The 17755-nt window shown below is 37.3% G+C and overlaps 1 protein-coding gene across 2 annotated transcripts in view; it reads right to left on the reverse strand.

The window, feature by feature from the left end:
• Positions 1-248: 248 nt before the first annotated feature.
• NAP1L1 (nucleosome assembly protein 1 like 1) overlaps positions 249-17755 on the reverse strand; it is a 29291-nt gene continuing 11784 nt past the window's right edge. The window contains exons 2-15 of one of the 2 annotated variants that reach the window (XM_064449830.1): positions 14881-14915; positions 14063-14151; positions 12976-13078; positions 9656-9797; positions 9143-9223; positions 8766-8891; positions 8145-8216; positions 7390-7529; positions 5487-5632; positions 5384-5403; positions 4006-4128; positions 3252-3284; positions 2806-2856; positions 249-972 (exon numbers count right to left, since the gene is read on the reverse strand). In XM_064449830.1, the coding sequence (XP_064305900.1) occupies positions 937-972; positions 2806-2856; positions 3252-3284; positions 4006-4128; positions 5384-5403; positions 5487-5632; positions 7390-7529; positions 8145-8216; positions 8766-8891; positions 9143-9223; positions 9656-9797; positions 12976-13078; positions 14063-14151; positions 14881-14915 (1197 nt within the window). In that variant the 3' untranslated portion in view covers positions 249-936. Of the gene's footprint in view, positions 973-2805; positions 2857-3251; positions 3285-4005; positions 4129-5383; positions 5404-5486; positions 5633-7389; positions 7530-8144; positions 8217-8765; positions 8895-9142; positions 9224-9655; positions 9798-12975; positions 13079-14062; positions 14152-14880; positions 14916-17755 lie in introns of both variants that reach the window. The other variant, XM_064449824.1, reaches the window with a different exon arrangement.

Consider the following 17755-nt stretch of genomic DNA (forward strand, 5'->3'; position numbering starts at 1 on the left):
GACTTCTCCAAAATGGCCATATTGACCAATCACTGAAACACCTAGCTCAGATTCACAAGTATCTCACTGCAAATGGAAAGTATGGAACAAACTTTCAAAACTATTGTGTTTGGTTTTAAAACGCTATGTAATTTACTTTTCAGTAACTCTCAACTTTTGTTTCTAGTAAGGAGTGAACTGCAGCATGAAAGATATGCCTCACTAGTTTACACATGCAGATACACACATCATAATAAAACAAGACTAGCTTCTGAAAATACTAGGTTTTATTCACACCCCAGTGGTAAACAATAACCTTAATATGATGACTAGGTTTTTTTGTAGATCACTATGTCACATAAAATACAAAACCCATAGCATAAACAAGCTGACAGTTATGAATGTTTAATGTGGTCTCGTTGGAAATTAAACATGTTATACTAGTCTTCTCAAGTAGTCAAATCCAAAATGCATCATCATCTCCTAGTTAGTACAAGTCACTGCCATTTCTATAACAAAGTAATGAAGGCACAGCTAGTGCAAGCAGACTTAAACCCGTTCAGACTACTGGGCTGAAAAATACTTTGGTTGGTTCTTCAGGAGAGAGTTTTCTCTAAACAAATATTGGTCTCAGTTAACAGTTCTGATAATCTTTACAGCTGCAGTCTAATAGCTACATGACAAAGACTTCACAAGAACCAAACTATGTAGCAATGAATTAACATTCATGCTTTAGGGGATTTACTGCATTCTACATACTGGCAGAAAATTATACTGTTAAAATGCTAGGTAGATTGAACCTACATTTTAAACTGGTTCTTATGTGTTTGATTTCCTTTTTTAACAAATTGGTTACTTAATTCTACCAAGATACAAAACATAAGGCTGTAAGTAACTAATAGTTGGTGTTTAGGCTATTACAGTGCAGGTAATCCTCAAGGCCACATACACACTGCTTCACTGCTGCTTGCATTCTGCCGGGTTTTGATCCTTCTGTTGAGAAAAAAGGAAATATCCGTTTGATATCAGAATTTTAAAAGGACTATTAATATTGCTAAACATACTTTCTCAAATTCCAGTATTCAAGTTCTTTCACATTTTCCCTTGAACTAATTGCCTAGTATTAGTAAAGTATTAGTAATACTGCTGGCTTTTGGGTGCGGCAACATCCACAAAGCATTTATTTTGGCTTTGTTAGTGCATAGGTATATGATCCAGAACAAAATGTCTGTTCAGAACTAAGTGTGGTGGGATATTCTGAAAGACACTAAAACTGGAAAAAGGAGGGGAGTGTTATGCATGGCAACAAAACAACCTGACTCAGAAGTATCCAGGCCTTCTACACTGTTTGAGGTAAAAGAAACTTGCTGTGGTCAGTAAGAAGGGCACAGCCTTACTCCAGAAGCCACTGTAGAGCAGTGCAATGAAACACCAAATCGTGGTAGGGTAACACCTTTTTACCTGGTAACTCTAGAAACGCCTTTTGCAATAAATTCCAGTTGTTACAAAATTCTAACACGGAAAATTTTTTATATTGGAACAGACAACCAACAATCTCTCATGGTAAAATGGGAATTTAAGAAAAATGCTTTTTTTGGGGGCAGAGTTCAGCTGCAAGTTTTACTCCACTACTTTGGTCTGGATAGCTATTCTAGGACCACAGTGCCTGAATAAATTCAGCTGGCTTTAAGCCTGTGATCATCTTACAACTATTTATTCTTGTGTCAATACACTATAGTACCACTACTGCCTCTAGCCCTTTGGCAGGTCCCTCTGAATGCAAGTCTTGCCCTTTCTCAGTTCTGTTTAGCCTAGAAAAGCAATCTGAAATGGTGGACATAAGAAGCCCATCTTGCAGCTGTTTCATTTTGGTTCCAAAACTTTCTTGAATACAAAGCAATTTGAATACACTATAGCCAATGAAACATCACCAACAGGTTGTACATTTTGATTAATAACTCTATACCCTAACATCTTTCTGGGTACAACGCTCAGGTTATGTAGTTCTTTCAAGAGTACTTCCATTGTAGCTGAGACCAGTCTTACCACGAAGTACGCTGCTGCATCATTTGAAATTGCAAGCACATTTCACAGCAGACATTTTTAGTTCACAGAGGCTTCATTTTCATGACTACAGCTGTCACCTACCACCATCAGATGCTTTCAGGTGGCCAAACAAGCCTTTCCCTCAGCCAGGAAAAGGCTACGACCTGAGTAGCTCACAATCACTGTTACAGCAAACTGAGCCTGACTAGTCCTTTGCCCTTCCCATGGAATAAGAAAGCTGCCAGTTGCTCTTGGCTGTTCATACTTTATTATTTCGCTGTAGATGCATTCCTGAACCTTGACTTCTACACCTCAAGCAATAAAAGACTTGCTATTATCTACCCTGAAAAAGCCTCAGTTTTGTACTCTGCTGGGAAAATCTGTGCCAGAGTCAGCTTGTGACAATTCCTCGAAACTGAACCCAGATTACTCAGTTCTCCACATGTCCTTACAACCATTCTAGAACATTTCCATCATTAGCAGCAACTTGCTGCAAGACAAGTTTATAGAAATCCAAGCCTGACTAATTTCTGTGCTCAAAGCCAAAAGTTACAAAAGATTCTTGGAGAAAAAACTCTGAAGAAGTTACTCAACCAATAGTCATCTGTCAGAACTGGGACTCAAAACAGCCTCCACCAAAACTCAAAACAGCCTCCACCAAAACATCCTCACCACAGGAACTATTGATTAAATACTTAAACTCAAAATCAAGATTTAGCCTACATAAGATTTTAAGCGTGTGTATGCATACACCAACGTCAAACATTTTTAATTCCTTACTTTTGGTTCATAATCAGGATCATTTTCTTCATCTGCTTCTTCTTCCCCCTCCTGAAAGAAAACATTTGGTTATATTTCTCTAGCTTATCCACATTCCGCTTCTTAAACCATTTTAAAGAAAATTAAGATGAATTCTACTCTTAAATACATTAATTATCACTAAGTTATATATATTGTATTAGTTTGCCCTCCACAAAGCACATCTTTTGACATTGGTTGCCACTTAATTTGTAAGATACCTTAGGGATGTCCTTGGTTGGTTTGGGTATTGTTTTGTTGTTGGGGTTTTTTTAAACTATTCGCCCAAGATCCACAAAACAATGTGTTGTATCTTCCATAAGTAATAAAAACAGTGTTCAGAATATTCAAAAACTCTAGGAACTCTAACTCCAGATAACAAACTACAAAAGGGAAATAATTTAAATCAAGGCCATCTGTCAACTTACCTCATCATCTGCCTCTTCACCTTCTTCATCATACTAGGAGAGAAAATAAATGGTTTTGATAGTGTCATAAATGCAGCCACTTATGGTTCAAGTACAGCCAGATAACTCAAGCAGATGCCAGAGACCACATTGTATTGTGCTCTAAGAGAACTTCCTATATCTGATGGAGATTTAAAAATGCTTTATGCATCAGCATGAACAATGCTCAGTCTCTTGAGCTATGCTCTGGCAGAGAAAACTGTCTACCTTAAGTTCCTGACGTGCAACATGCAGAGCTTAGACTGTGATAACATTTTTGGCCAGTAGGGTGTCTCAAAGCCTAAGGCAATCTGTACAGTCAGTCACTTCCCTCTTCTACCTCCCACAGCCAAGGCTTTGGACAAAGGGCTACTATTTTACATTCTGAAAATTAATTTTAAGGCTGGACTTAGCCACATCAAACTCAAACTGTCCTTGTTTATGCAGAGCTGGGGAGAGGAAATATTTTACCCATATCCACAAAAAATTCCACTCAGACATCCTCTAAATGTTCCGTTTCTACCACTAATTTTGCCACAAAACTCTGAAGACACTACTTCAAAGATTAATTGCCTTCGTCCTGCTCTTTACTGAACACTCCAGGAAGCTCAGCTGAAACTAATGCCGATACATCTCATTCTAAGAATACTAATGTTATAAAAATCAGAAATTACCTGAAGTCTTTAAGCAACATTATTTCAAAGTTTCTAGCATTTTGAAAGAATATCATACTCACATCATCATCATCATCTTCAATAGCTTCTCCTGTGAAGTACAATACTGACCGAGGGACTATACGTTCACGCAAGAAATGGCCTATTTCGAAGTCTGCAGCAAGGATTGCCTCAGCATCATCGTCCTGCACAACACAACATTATTTCCTAAACCATAAGCTGACAACTACTTTTTACACAAAAACACAAGTTGCATAGTTTTTGATGTGGTCTGGTTTATACAAATCCTATTTGCTGACTTTTTTCTGGTTCAGGACTTGCGTTATAGAATTGAAATTGTGGAGTCAAGTTTTACAATTTAAACAGCCTACCTGTATTATGCAGTGGGGGGTCGCTTCTTCAGTAAGCTTAATTATTCTAAATTCTGGAGTTTAAGTTTTAGTACTTAAAAGTTTTAATACTGCTCCCAACTTGCTTTTGTTCTAAGTAGAAAAAGTGTTTGATACCTCCCATAGACTTTCAGTTCATATGCACAATACCCTTAAGAACTAAACACTAGTCAGGTGAGCCTATCTAAAGATTTTACAAGCTAATTCTGATCCCTACAGTGCATCACCTCCATGATTCCCATTGTGAAGCACATGGACACCTAAGAACGCTCTCCAAGCCAATCCCAGGTTTTCACTCCTTTTGTTTACACACCAAGTATTCTGCTGTCTCCCATCTGAGAAGTTATCTTCAATTAAAAAACCTTCATTTTTTAAAGTTTTTTTAACATTATGAACATACAGATTTTGGTGTCAATGCCAACTGGAGTTTTAACAGCATGGTTCTGTAGGCTTTAATCAGATTTCTCACTCCAGCTGCATGATGTACTCAGAACTGTTAAGTATTTTTGGTAGTTTTCCTCCTTACAAAAGCATGCCTTATTGCCACAGAGTTTTCTACTATTGAGCACACAGAAGAGTGGGCTCTTGCAGTTTCGTATTCTTGTTTTATTACCTTCTCCAAGAGTCAGTATCTTCGGAATTTAACAGCATAAAATACAAACCATATACATGCAGCCGTTAGAGAAGATCATGCAAACAATGCCCAAAGGGAGAGACACCACCCATTAGACCAAGGGCTAATAGAAGGATCACTATGTTTGTACAACCATTAACAATTCACAGGGTAGCTTTTAGGAGAGATAAGCTGTTAAACTTTACTAAACTGAACTCTACCATCCAACTCAACAAATACACCTTCCAACACAGAAAACTCAAATACATACTATTCATTGTGAGTATTCTCAGTTAAATACAGAAACAGTTAAAAGATGAAGCTGTTTAACATATTCCCAAATTTGAAACAATTTCAACAAACACCTTGTATATAAAGGCATGAATTATTCTACTGATGTTACCCCTCCACCCCCTTATTTTAAGTAAGTCAACTTACCAGGTCTCCACTTTCAGGAACTGTAGAAAAAAAGGGAAGAAACAAGTGAGTAAAGCACATACTACATTTAAAATTAATGCAGATAAACTAGTGTTCACTTTACCTTCAGGAGGACTAAAGAAGTTGAAGAAAGAGTCATTGGAAACAGTTTTTGTCACTGTTCTAACTGTTCCACGACCCTTATGTTTCTGCTTCTTCTTAATGGTTTTCAAAGTAACATTCTTTCCTTTTTTCCAGTCTATTTGGCAACTGGAGAGGAAAGAAAAAGAAAAAGCCACCTGCAGCTTAATACCATTCCCCTTGTTACAGGTACCTACTGAGAATATCACCACTGCAAGGGATTCAGCGAATATGAAATATTAAGGTAGTATTTATTCAGTGCTATCTTTTCATTAGCTTACACTTTTGAGAACAAAAGTAACAGGTTCACTTTAGGGCTGAAGTGGTTTCATCCAAAAGTTTCTCCTTCGTTACTCAATCTCTGAAATACTCATTTTCATTTGCTACCAAGTTCCACCTAGGTTCCTATCAAAGAATGGTGTCACAATTTTTAGTGCTACCTATCCATTATGAGGTAATGTCATTCTCAGTCATGCTAGTAATATGCCAAGCTTTACCTCACCTATCACTGTAATCAATATGCCCTTAAAACAATGCATCAAGCAGGTGTGTAGTTTTTGGCTGGTTTTTAGTTTGTGGGTTTTTTGCATTTTGGGTTTGTGGTTCTGGTTTTTTTTTTTTGCTTTAACTCTATCATGCTAAATCATGCCCAAAGGCTTGTCTGACACTGACACAGAATTCTGGGGACATGTCAATGAAGAAATCACATCAATAAGACCATCCACAATTGCAGACGTTTGATTAGATTCCTTTGAAGACTCAAAGGGAGGAGGTGAGTTGTTTTGGGATAAGAGATAGCTGTCTTAGTTGACAACACAAAACAAGGGCTAGGAATAGATCATTTTTACATAAGCTGAGTGTCACCTTACCGTGACCTCTACCGGGATTTATGCTTTTCAAAACCAGTTCAAACTGAGGAAGACAAAATAGTTTTAGCCTTAAGTGTTTGAGTAGCTTTGATAAGTCTTACAGGACATTTGCAGAAATGTGTTACATTAAGTGACTGAGAAATGAAGTGGTAAATAAAAGTCACTCTCAGTAACTGCAGATTAATATATGGGCAAAACCAACCCCGACTATGCAGTGATAGGCTCTAAATTAGTTATTATCACTCAGAAGATCAGTCAGAACATTAAAGAGACTTTAGCACGAAAGCAACTGAACAGCCTGTGATGCATAGAGCCCTGATGTACCCATAGGCTAATTATGTACAACTCGGGTTTCTCTCGTCCTTCTGTTCACAAGAACAGGGATGTGTACAGAATAAAGAGATTTAGTGTGAGGAATAACAGCTCATTTAGAACAAAAGACATCAGAGAAAGGAGTGTGACAGCTCTTTAAAATCATGAGGAACCTGGCGTTAATAGGAGATGACTGTTCTCCATTTCTCAAATAGATCAACTGGAAGACACTCAGAGGCAAGCATCCAACACTTATAAACAAACTGGACAACCGCAACATAGAAAGTAAAAGTGGAATAGACTTCCCAAAATGCTGTGTGTCAGAAATACAAAAAGATTAAAAGTGCTCAAACAAATTTTGAAAAAAGCTATCAAGGCCTACAAAAAGGTAACACCACCCACCTTCCAATTCAGTTTTAGTGATTGCAGAACAGTATTTCTAGATAAATACTGATTAGATTTTTTAGATGTATATGTATATATAATATATATGCACTTATAAAATATATAATATAAAATATATGGTTTTATATATTGTATTGGAGTTACTGGAAAACACTAAAAACTCAACTTGAACCCGCCTGCTTGTAAGTTATTAGGTAGCAATCTCTTTTCCAGCATCTCCACAAGATGCTGGAAGTCTAAGCTGGATAACGCTAAGGAAGAAACCATTACATTGCCTTAGTGTTATTTATTAGCACTTACCCTGTACAACCCATGATTTCCGGTCCATCAAAGGAGAAGGGATCAGAATCATCTGGCTCTGACCTCATTCTATATGTCTTTGTCAATATTTCATTTGTGAAGTAGTCATTTGGTTCAAAATGAAATTCTAATGTGAAACTCTTAAAAAGAATTGCAGAGTGACAACTTTAGCAGTGTAGCAACACATACCTTTAACTTCTAAATACCTAAAATCCAAAACCAAAAATACATAAGCAATGGAATATATACTCCAAAATTGAAATGGGCAGCAAATTCTAGAATAAGTTACATATCTTTACCAAGTTGTACAATAAGTCTTCTAATGTTTTGATTTACCACATGGATCTCGTGCTTGTTAATTAATGTACTGCTTGCGGTAATGACGCAAGATCTCCCAATGTACAGCTTTCCTGGTCCTAATGTATAGAAAGAACTTCTGAATTTAAAATATTAAAACTTAGCAAGCTATCTGATTTCAGACACGAAAATTGTATCAAATTATAACAATTATACAAAAAGTACCTGAAGGTATCAAAATTTAATGGTGAAACTTAATCATCAGATATTAAAGGCAAGTTATTAATTCATCAAAATTTGAAGCAAGATTAGTACTAGTCCTTGTGCTGTTTTTCAGAAGACAAGCAGCAGCTGCATATTTCTCATGATTGCCATAAGACAACTATCACAAACCACACTAATATACAAATAAGCCTTAAGATAACACAAAAGTAATCTTGTTTAATAGGTTAACTAACCATAGGCTGTCCAACTTCTGAAAACTTCACTTTAATATCTTTTAAGTGTTTCAGGATAGGTTCATCATGTTCCTGTAAAGAAAACACAGCTTATTCAATTTTCATAGCATTAAACTGGACACAGATGTAAGACCCTGCAGAGATAAAGACATAATTAGAATGAGTTTTGCATATGACAACCTTGTTACTGAAACATCTTCATGAATATGACCAGTAGATGGCAACAGTGGTCGTACAGAGTTTCCACTGCAGTGCACAACCTAAATCCATGCTAATGCCAAGTAGTTCTAATACACATCTTATACACACACTCCTATAAACACAGAAGGTGTATGAGTAACCTTAAGTTCAATAATTGACACCACAGTAAGAAAGTATTTCAGACTGCTCTATGCTTTCAGTTGATTAAAGTACCAGAGTCATAGAATCAGGATAGTTTAGGTTGGAAGGGTCTTTTAGAGGCCATCTAGTCCAACCCCGTGCTGTACTTGTCCATCCAAGTACTTGTTCCATTTTCACTCTAACAGATACATCAAGTAATGTACCGTTTCTGCTCCTTTCTTAAGAGACACTTGGATTAAGTACTAATGCAACTCCAAAAAAGCCTGAACCATCACCTACCTGAACCATATCACTGAGCAAGTCCACGTTCTTGAATACTGTCAGCCAAAATTCTGGGATTCCTTTAGGGTCTTCTTTTTCTTCATCCTTTTTTTCCTCTTCAAGCTTGGCTTTCTCTTTCATTTCCTCCTTGATAGAATAAAAATGTTAGTTTTTTTTTTTTTTAATTTTAAAAGAGTGCCCACAAGGTTCATTAACAGTGTTGTATTGATACCTGTACAGATTAAATTTCATGTGCATGCTTTAAGCAATCATTATGAGTTATTACTATAAGCAATCACTATGCACCCAGTGTTTTTTTTAACTTTAGTTACTGCACTAAATCTTGTTTCATACTAAAGCCTGAGATATTGATGTGAATCAATTATGATACTCACTGAAATTTCTTCTTCGACATCTGCTTTCCATTCACATTCTTCCTCTGTAGGTTCATAAATTGCATTGATGATTTCACTTCGCTGGAAGATTAAACCAAGAGTATTTTCACATTTCCTAGTCATTGCAACCAGCCTAAAGTCACACAATTAGTAATAGATTAACTGTTTATCAAAGCTGTTTCATCTGGCCATAGAAGACAACTCAGCAGTTACGAGTTTTTCAACACACTAAAATAAGCTCCGAAGTTCCAGAAAGGTTACCATATCATCTGACATCTGCTCGATTAACAAGATGAGGCCTGGTATATTGAAGTGAATTTAGTCACCCATGGAACAGACTGAATCTTTCTGCCCCTTCTTAGTTGACATTCACACAGATGGTAAAATGGTGTCAACAGAATTGAATGGGCACATATGAGACAGAAATAATTCAGAACATGCAGAAGCTTTCAGTTTATATTCCCTTGTGTTTTAGCTGAAGTTTAAGTACAAATCAGATTAGCATTAAAATACCTTGTCAAATAAGGGCTGATAGAGAGCAGCATACTTTCTTTCCAGCTCATGAACTTCCTCATAGAACTTAGCTTCTATCTGTGCACACTGAACTTGAAGGTTCTTGAGAGCATTCACACGTCTTTTAACAACTTTAGGCAAGCTGAAAAATTCAGTGACGAAACAGTTACTAACACTGCATGCTAAGCACATATTGACCCCTCCTTAACCAGCCCCCTTAATAACCAACTTGCATCAAAACAGATTTTACACTCTACTTTAAGCTTTAGAAAGCTGAACAAGTCAAAACTACAACCCACTGTACCATGCGGATTGAAACTGTTAGCACAGGCTTTTAAACTGAGGCTTAACCTGAATTAGAACCAGAGCGTTCCAAACACCTGGGTCAATCACAAGACAAATTTGTGGAATAAAACTTCATTCCAAAAATGAGTTTTACATTATCAATGAGCAGCATAGTCAATTCATATAACTGAGGAGAATTACGAAAGGTCTAATCACTAACTGGCTTGTTTTTATGAAAAAGTTTGAGGTGATTGAATTATTACTTCAATAACAAAGTCCACCTTCAAAGTTCACGTTTTTGTTTCACTCAGGAAAGCAGCTGGTACTACTGTGTTCTAACATACTGCCACTCCCAAAATGAGCCAGAACTATTTTGCTAAATGAGCCACTGTATTATACATGTGTAAAAGGAAAGCAATTAGTGCCATCCTCTCTATAAATACTTGTCAGCTACAACCCTTTAATACTAGTTTCACTTTTGTAAAATAAGCTAACACAGACTTACTGTTAGGACAAAGTCACCTACATCAAGGCAGCTGGTGAGATTTATGGGGTAGATTGCTGACAGCCTCCATTGCCAAACCCCAGCATAAAGCTACAGAAGATTACAGTTAGCTTCCCATATTTATTTTATTTAAGCAGTATGTATTTATTTAGAACACAGTAGTAAACAACAGCTTTCAATTGTTAGGACCAGCTTTAGGTTACAGGAGGTTAACTTTCAGTTAAACACTGAAAGTTTGTGTTAAAGCTATCTTACCTCTATCAGGTAGGACAAGCATCTTTTTCAACATCCTTGTTCACTTTAAAATGCAGAAGCCTTCTCCCTGATGACTTTATGCTCAACATGAATATACTATTTCTGGTTACTAATATGCAGACCACCAAGAAATCAAGACTTCCCTTAACCTTCCAGTTTGGGCAAAAGTGCATCTGCTACATGAACTACCAAAAACTTTAAATTTAGTTATGTATGTTCCTAAAGGGTTGATAACATTCTTGTTACTCTGACATTTTTCCAGAAGTTAGTCAAGTTAATCATTTGCTGTAATTTTATCTTCAAGTACAATATCAGAACTAACAGCAAATTAAGTAGCAAGTTCAGTTAGTTCAGGAAAAAAATGTTAAGGAGGAAAATTAATACAGCCACACAGGTAAGTCATACAGCAATCACTTAATGCCCCATGCCGATACTTAGATTAAGAGCAGTGGTCCTAGCAATTGCATATAAAAACACTATGAAATTTCTAAAAAGTAGTGCCATAGATGCAGCGTGTCCAACTCCAGTGTGTCAGGGTAAAGATTTTAACCCCTTTATTAAAGAAGCTAGAATCTTTTGCATGTGTCAAAGCTACATTTTGTTCCAGTCCATGCCAACTAGTTTGTGTTTCATAATTTGTGCATCCACTACCTTTATAAACTCTGTACTTCAAAAAGAAAAGGCAATTTCATGAGAGAGACAACTTTTACAAAGTAAATCCAAAACAGAGAAGCAAACCAAGAAGTGCGAGCTGAACTGCGCAAGCACATCAACAGCAAGTAAAACCTGTTGCTCTGAATACAAGCCACTAGCAAATGTTATAATTACAGAAGAATACAACCTCCTGTGAGCAGCTGAGGCAAATTCTACTCTACAAAAGTTTCATTAAAATTATTGTGGCCAGGCACAGGTGAAGAGGTAAGTTACTGGATAGCTGCCAGGCAGTTAGCAGATTCTAAGCCTGAGCAAAGAGATGTTTTCCTGGGACCTGTTTGGTTTCCTACTAGCTTATGCATTTAGTTCCTTAACAGCCCATGTAACAGGCTGTTAGGATCCCAGATTCCTGTTGACTTTTGTGTCATCTTAGTGTCTAGACTCTGCAGATAAATAAGCTCAAAATAATACTTGGGAAGACATGTAAGAGGCACCTGTAAAGCATGGTTAAGTCAGCATGCACATGTTGAGAAAGTGCAGGCAAGTTACATACATTTTCCAGCTATTTTTGTACTGCAAGTTAGGTAAGCATTTGGTAACAATGGCAACATTGCAATTCTTTTGCGATAGAGAATGCACTACTGTACTTGGAATTGATGAAGAAATGATACAGTATCTTATAAAGCAGCTGACTAGAAGAATGCCATGTAAATCAATGTTACCACTTGTTCACTTCTTAGATCAAGGACCTGAAAGATTAGTAGAGGTTAATTAATATCTGTTGAAAAAGAGATGAAAAGTATTGGGTATAGAAAACCTGTGGTGAACAGTATCTCGAAGAGAGAGAGCCTGCATACCCTTTGACTCCATGCTCTTTCCTGGGCCAGTATTTATTAAGGAAGGCTGTTAGTTAAATGGGTTTTTCTTCCATGCTATCATCTATAACAGGAAAGTGGTATGAGTAGGAGTAGCAGCAGCAGCAACACCTGTTACTCAGTAGCTGCCCCAGTTCAAGTCAATAGCAAGGTAGGACCCTATCACAGCAAGACGCTTGTATGCTTTACAGTTCCTGTGGATGTGGTGAAGTGTTTGTACACAATCAGAAATTACATAAGAGAGACAGGAAATCCTATCTGTTAATGCAGATCACAAAGGAAATTTTAACAAGAGGTTGTTGCAAGTTTTGGTACATAAGGAGACCAAATGAAGTACTGATATAACATTCCTAATTTTATTAGTTCCTGGTTATACTCTAAAAAAAATCACTGTATTGGAGATACTAGGTCTCCAAGTATTTGTCCATACTTAAGATAACTGATGTTCCATGATTAAGGCAAAGCTACAGAAGACATTCCAAGTAGCAGGAAAGTATCTTTTAAAAGAAGTGTGTACCATATTGTAACTGCAGTGGACAGGGTCAGCCAGTGTAAATATTTTAGCATTCTTTTCTTCATAAAAGCCTAAATAAGAGCTCTAATTCTGAGACACACCACAGAGACTATATTAGTTTTCCTGTTATCTAGGCAGCACAGCTGTTTCACTATTAATCCTACAGACAACAGTATTCAGAAAGCAAAAGAACCATTTATATTACTCTGCTCATACTGAACAAATACTCTACCTTTCTATATATCCTGTAGATGTTCCTACCAGACCATCCAGTCTTTCCTGAAGGGCTGCAAGAATCTGAGGATTTTGCATCATCTGCACAGTCAACTGCCGAGCTAAATTAAGAAAGAAAATTATGTAAGTGCCAAGTGCATCTTTTGGACTAATCTTGAAAGTTACTTAAATACTACAAAAGAGCAGTAAGCTTACTACATATACACTTGTAAAAACAAACACAGGCAAAGAAGTATTTCAAACACCTCTCTGTTTTGGAAGCATGGATCAAATCCATCCTATTCTGAACATCGAAGCAGCACCTTGATTAAAATGGCCACTATTCAGCAAGCTCAGTTTTTTGTCAAAAGGGAAGGTTTTATATGATGCCCCTAAAAGCATCAGTTTTGCCTTGACTGCTTTTATTTTGAATTCTGTTCAAGCAATCACATGATGTGGCACTATCAGCAGTCCAAATCATTTTATTGCAGAGATTATTAGTTATTTCTGTTTTGGCTACTTGCTCTTCAGGTTCTATCTGTGCCCCCAATCTTCAACTACAAAGCATGAATAAGACTGTGCAGCGCAGACAAAACAAGTATTCTGATACATGTTCAGGTTTTTTTAGTTGAGGGGAAAAAAATGATTTATCGATTTTAAGAGTGGTAACACTAAGCATGATTTTGTTCTGTTCACAATTAAACAACTCCACAGCAAACTACTAAGCAACTGATCAAAAAGAGACAACACACACATATATGCACCTGATTTTTTCCACCCAAGGCTTCACACTTTAAAAGCTTTTAGCTGTTGTTAGTTTTGAGCAAATCTAGTCACATACACACAGTAATCCTTTCTTTTCCAATTATACATCCTTACAGGTGGCCAGTGCTGCCTGAACTGATACTAACCTTGACTAAAATGAGTTACTGAAGACAACTAATAAAAATCATACAACTGGAAAAAAGGTCCTTGCTTCAGAGTTTAAACAGTTGTGCAGCGTTACGTTTCACCATCTCCCATTCTTTTAAGCAGTAAAATCCATTTAATACATTAATTAGAAAGCAAGTAAGCAGCGACTTAGAAGCCCTTGTTTTCAACATTACCTTTGCTATTAGCATCTTCACCAGTTTCTTCTTCTTCTACTTCTTCAACATCTTCCATATCCTGTTGATCAAGTTCAGACTGTTCTTTGCTATTAGGAGTATTCAATAACAGGATCAAGAAGTTAATTTTATAAAATAGTATAATAAGCTTAAAGAGCTCAAGTTACAGATCATTACAGATCATGTGGGTAGAAGTACACCGTTGCATCGGTTTTGATCTATGACAAACTAAAAGCCTTAATAGCCAAAGCCAAATTTGTCTTCATAGATTTGAGCTTCACATTCAACAATCTCAGAACAGTTTAAAGAACTAGCAGCTCTGCAGAATTTCGAAGATTCCTTTTTATAAAATTATTCCTTCAGCTCCTGTTCATACCAACAAGTCAAGCCCCCCCCCCTCTTTCTGCTCTACACATCCTCTTTGTAAGATATGCGGGCCTTGAGAAGCGAGGGTACATTCACCTAAACTACAGTTTGAATGTCACAAAACAGGAGCATTTTAAGTACAGAAAAAAACTACATACAGTGAAACAATAGTAGTGGGCAGTACTATTGGGTTTTCCCCTCCAGAACACTCCAACTAACAGAGTAAGTTGACTGATGCCTTGCCCAGTCTCAGATTTACTTATAATTAAGATCTCAAAACCATCTGACATGAGCAACTCAAGTTTTTCTCCCACGTGCTGTAAACCTCACATCTTGCCACAGTGCCAAGATCACTACCCAGACCCCATCTATCAAGTGTCTGGAGATCACAGCCATCTGAAGTACAGCATAGGACACAGTCTGAGCCTCAGTAATCTACAGATTTTACTTACTTGTCTATGTCTGCCATTCTGCTAGATTTCGAACTCTAGAGAAAAAAAACCAAAAGTATAAGAACAGCAGCATTAAAAGGTCTACATGCAAGTGGTGTAATACTAAAGAGGAAAGAAACAAACCACGTCAGCTTTAAGGAACAGGAAAAATACATATTATAGTCTGTAGAGTGGCACACTTCCCATGCACTTTTTGAACTCTAAAGCATAGAGAAATACTGAAAAACTTTGTTCTGGTTTAGCACCAATAGATCTACTCACATAAATTTACTCAACTAAATTTTCGACTGGAGCATCTCCCTTATGAGGAAAGGCTGAGAGATCTGGGTCTGTTGAGCCAGGAGAAGAGAAGACTGAGGGGGAATCTCATCAATACGTATAAATATCTAAAGGGTGGGTGTCAGGAAGATGGGACTGGACTCTTTTCAATAGTGCCCAGTGACAGGACAAGGGGCAACGGGCACAAGTTGGAACACAGGAAGTTTCACCTCAATATGAGGAAAAACCTTCCTGTGAGGGTGACTGAAGAGTGGCACAGGCTGCCCAGGGAAGTTGCGGAGCCTCCTTCCCTGGAGACATTCAAAACCCGCCTGGACGCAGTCCTGTGCCCCCTGCTCTGGGTGTGCCTGCTCAAGCAGGGGGGTTGGACACGATGGTCTCCAGAGGTCCCTTCCAACCCCTACCATTCTGTCATTATGTGAAATTTAAGTACCAGCAAAATGCCATTTTGCTTTTTGGATCATAGGACTGTACTAATATAGCAGATTGAAAATTAGTCCTGTCTTAAGTATAGAATTGAAATATAACATGAGAAAAACTGAAGCAAAAAGGGTACTGAACCCTTTTGGTAACTGTTTACTCATTTCCAGCATGTAATTGCAGATAGAGGATACTTATAGCTAAGTCAGTTTCTTTTAATATTAAAGACACATTTTTGTGGGTTACTTTTAATCCCAGCTTTACAAAACAGATCCAAGTAGTTCCTCAGAATATCCAGATAATTGCAACTTAAAAAAAAGTTTTATGCCAGGCGCCAAGCTATTTAAACACGACTAACTTCCATGACCTGAATTATCAAAATTTTCTGCAGTATCACAGTATCATAATAAACACGTTTCTAGTTATTGTGTGTGAACATTATATGTTGAGAATGTTGCAAATCTTGCATATGGTGAAGCACCTATGTTCTCAAATGTATTACAAGATGAATAATATTTTCTACCAGCAAAACAGTACTTGTGAGCCTTGTCTCCAAAGAGATATTCCAGGTAGCTTAAAGTCAGAGACAGTGCTACACACAAGAAAACACCGTTCCATTACTGCTGTCTTAGGTCCAAGGGTTCAGGAGACACCAAGTACCAAGAATAATCCACTGGTCCAGGGAGTCTGGAAACCACTGCTTTAGAGTCCCCATTTTAGCTGCTGTCCAGTAAGCTAAAAAAAGTCAAATTTCCTTCTGGCAGTTCAACACCTCATAATGCATTCTAATGAGAATTTTAGTCAAAGTGTTGGAGGTGTGTCTACCAGGGAAAAAAAAAGAAATAAGAAAATTGCATTTGATCTGTCTGAAGTATGTAACACATGAGCACAATCCCAGTAAGATCAGGACATTAACAGCCAATATGAAGAGGCACGTTAGAATCTAAACTTCAGAATTCAACACCTACATTCTATGCAGATATAATCAAAATATATTTTTCTCTGGTGTCATAACTACTTCCCAATAACTACATGGGAAGGAAGTATTTGATGTCTTCATTTAGGACCACAACTTTACAGTGACAATAAAGTATTTAGGAGACTGCACATAAAAAGGTTCAATTCCCTAGTATGCAGAAAAATTAGAGAACGAACTACTTATTGATTTCAGAAAAAATAATTCAGTATTTGCTATCAAATAGAATAGCAGCACTACCATAAACTAAAGGACATCTAACAACTCAGTAAGAAATCGCAGAGTTCCAGTAACATTTTTGACTAATTTTAAGTTTCTCAAAATTCAGATCACGTATGCCTGTCACGTGACTTCAGGTTTACGCATGGATGCAAGCTGTCTATATAACAATTCTAAAGAGTCTCCTTTGGATATCATTCTCTAAGGACAGCATGGACTGAAGGCCTAAAGAAACTGAAAACATACAGTTACAACTCATTTAGATGTCTCCGTATTTCTGAAGCAACATAACAATTAGCATTATTTCTGATTTGTAAACTATTTTATCCATGCTAAATAATTTTTCTTTACACATTTTCTCTTAATTTGTTCTTCATGCAGGACCTTTTCACAGAGACCGGTAGTATCACTGTGCAAAACACCACCAGATGCACAGTCCACCTGCCCTTCCCACATTTTTATGCAAATGTGACAAACACTGTTCACATTCACAAACTATTATTGCTCCTTGTAGACACCAACATTTCCTCTCTCCATTCTCCCCATCAAATACAGCTTCATTTTCCACAAAACCAGAGGCAGTTCTTTTAACAAAGGTATAACCAGTGACAACACAACCCCTGTGGTCTCACTAAGCCAGTGGGCTAGGTGAAACAGCAGCTGAAATACCTTAAATATAGGTTTGCTGAAAGAGACCGACTTCTAGAATTCACTTAAACTTTTTCTAAATGAGGACAGGAGATTGCCTATGACCAAGTCATGCCTGAAAAATAAGAATTATTCATCCCAGCTCCAACAGTGGCCATCAGAAGATGCCTAGGGGAAAAAAAAAGGCAATGACATGGGAAGAATTCCCCCAGAAACTCTTCTAGCTTTCACTCACGTTCAGAAATATGCTGGCTCAGGAAGTGCAGGTATTTGACAACATCATAATAAATTTTGGCCTGAAACTAGTCCTCATCTTCCCTGAAACCACGCAGG

Source organism: Phalacrocorax carbo, chromosome 1 (genome assembly GCF_963921805.1).
Source record: "Phalacrocorax carbo chromosome 1, bPhaCar2.1, whole genome shotgun sequence".
NCBI classification, from domain to species: Eukaryota; Metazoa; Chordata; class Aves; order Suliformes; family Phalacrocoracidae; genus Phalacrocorax; species Phalacrocorax carbo.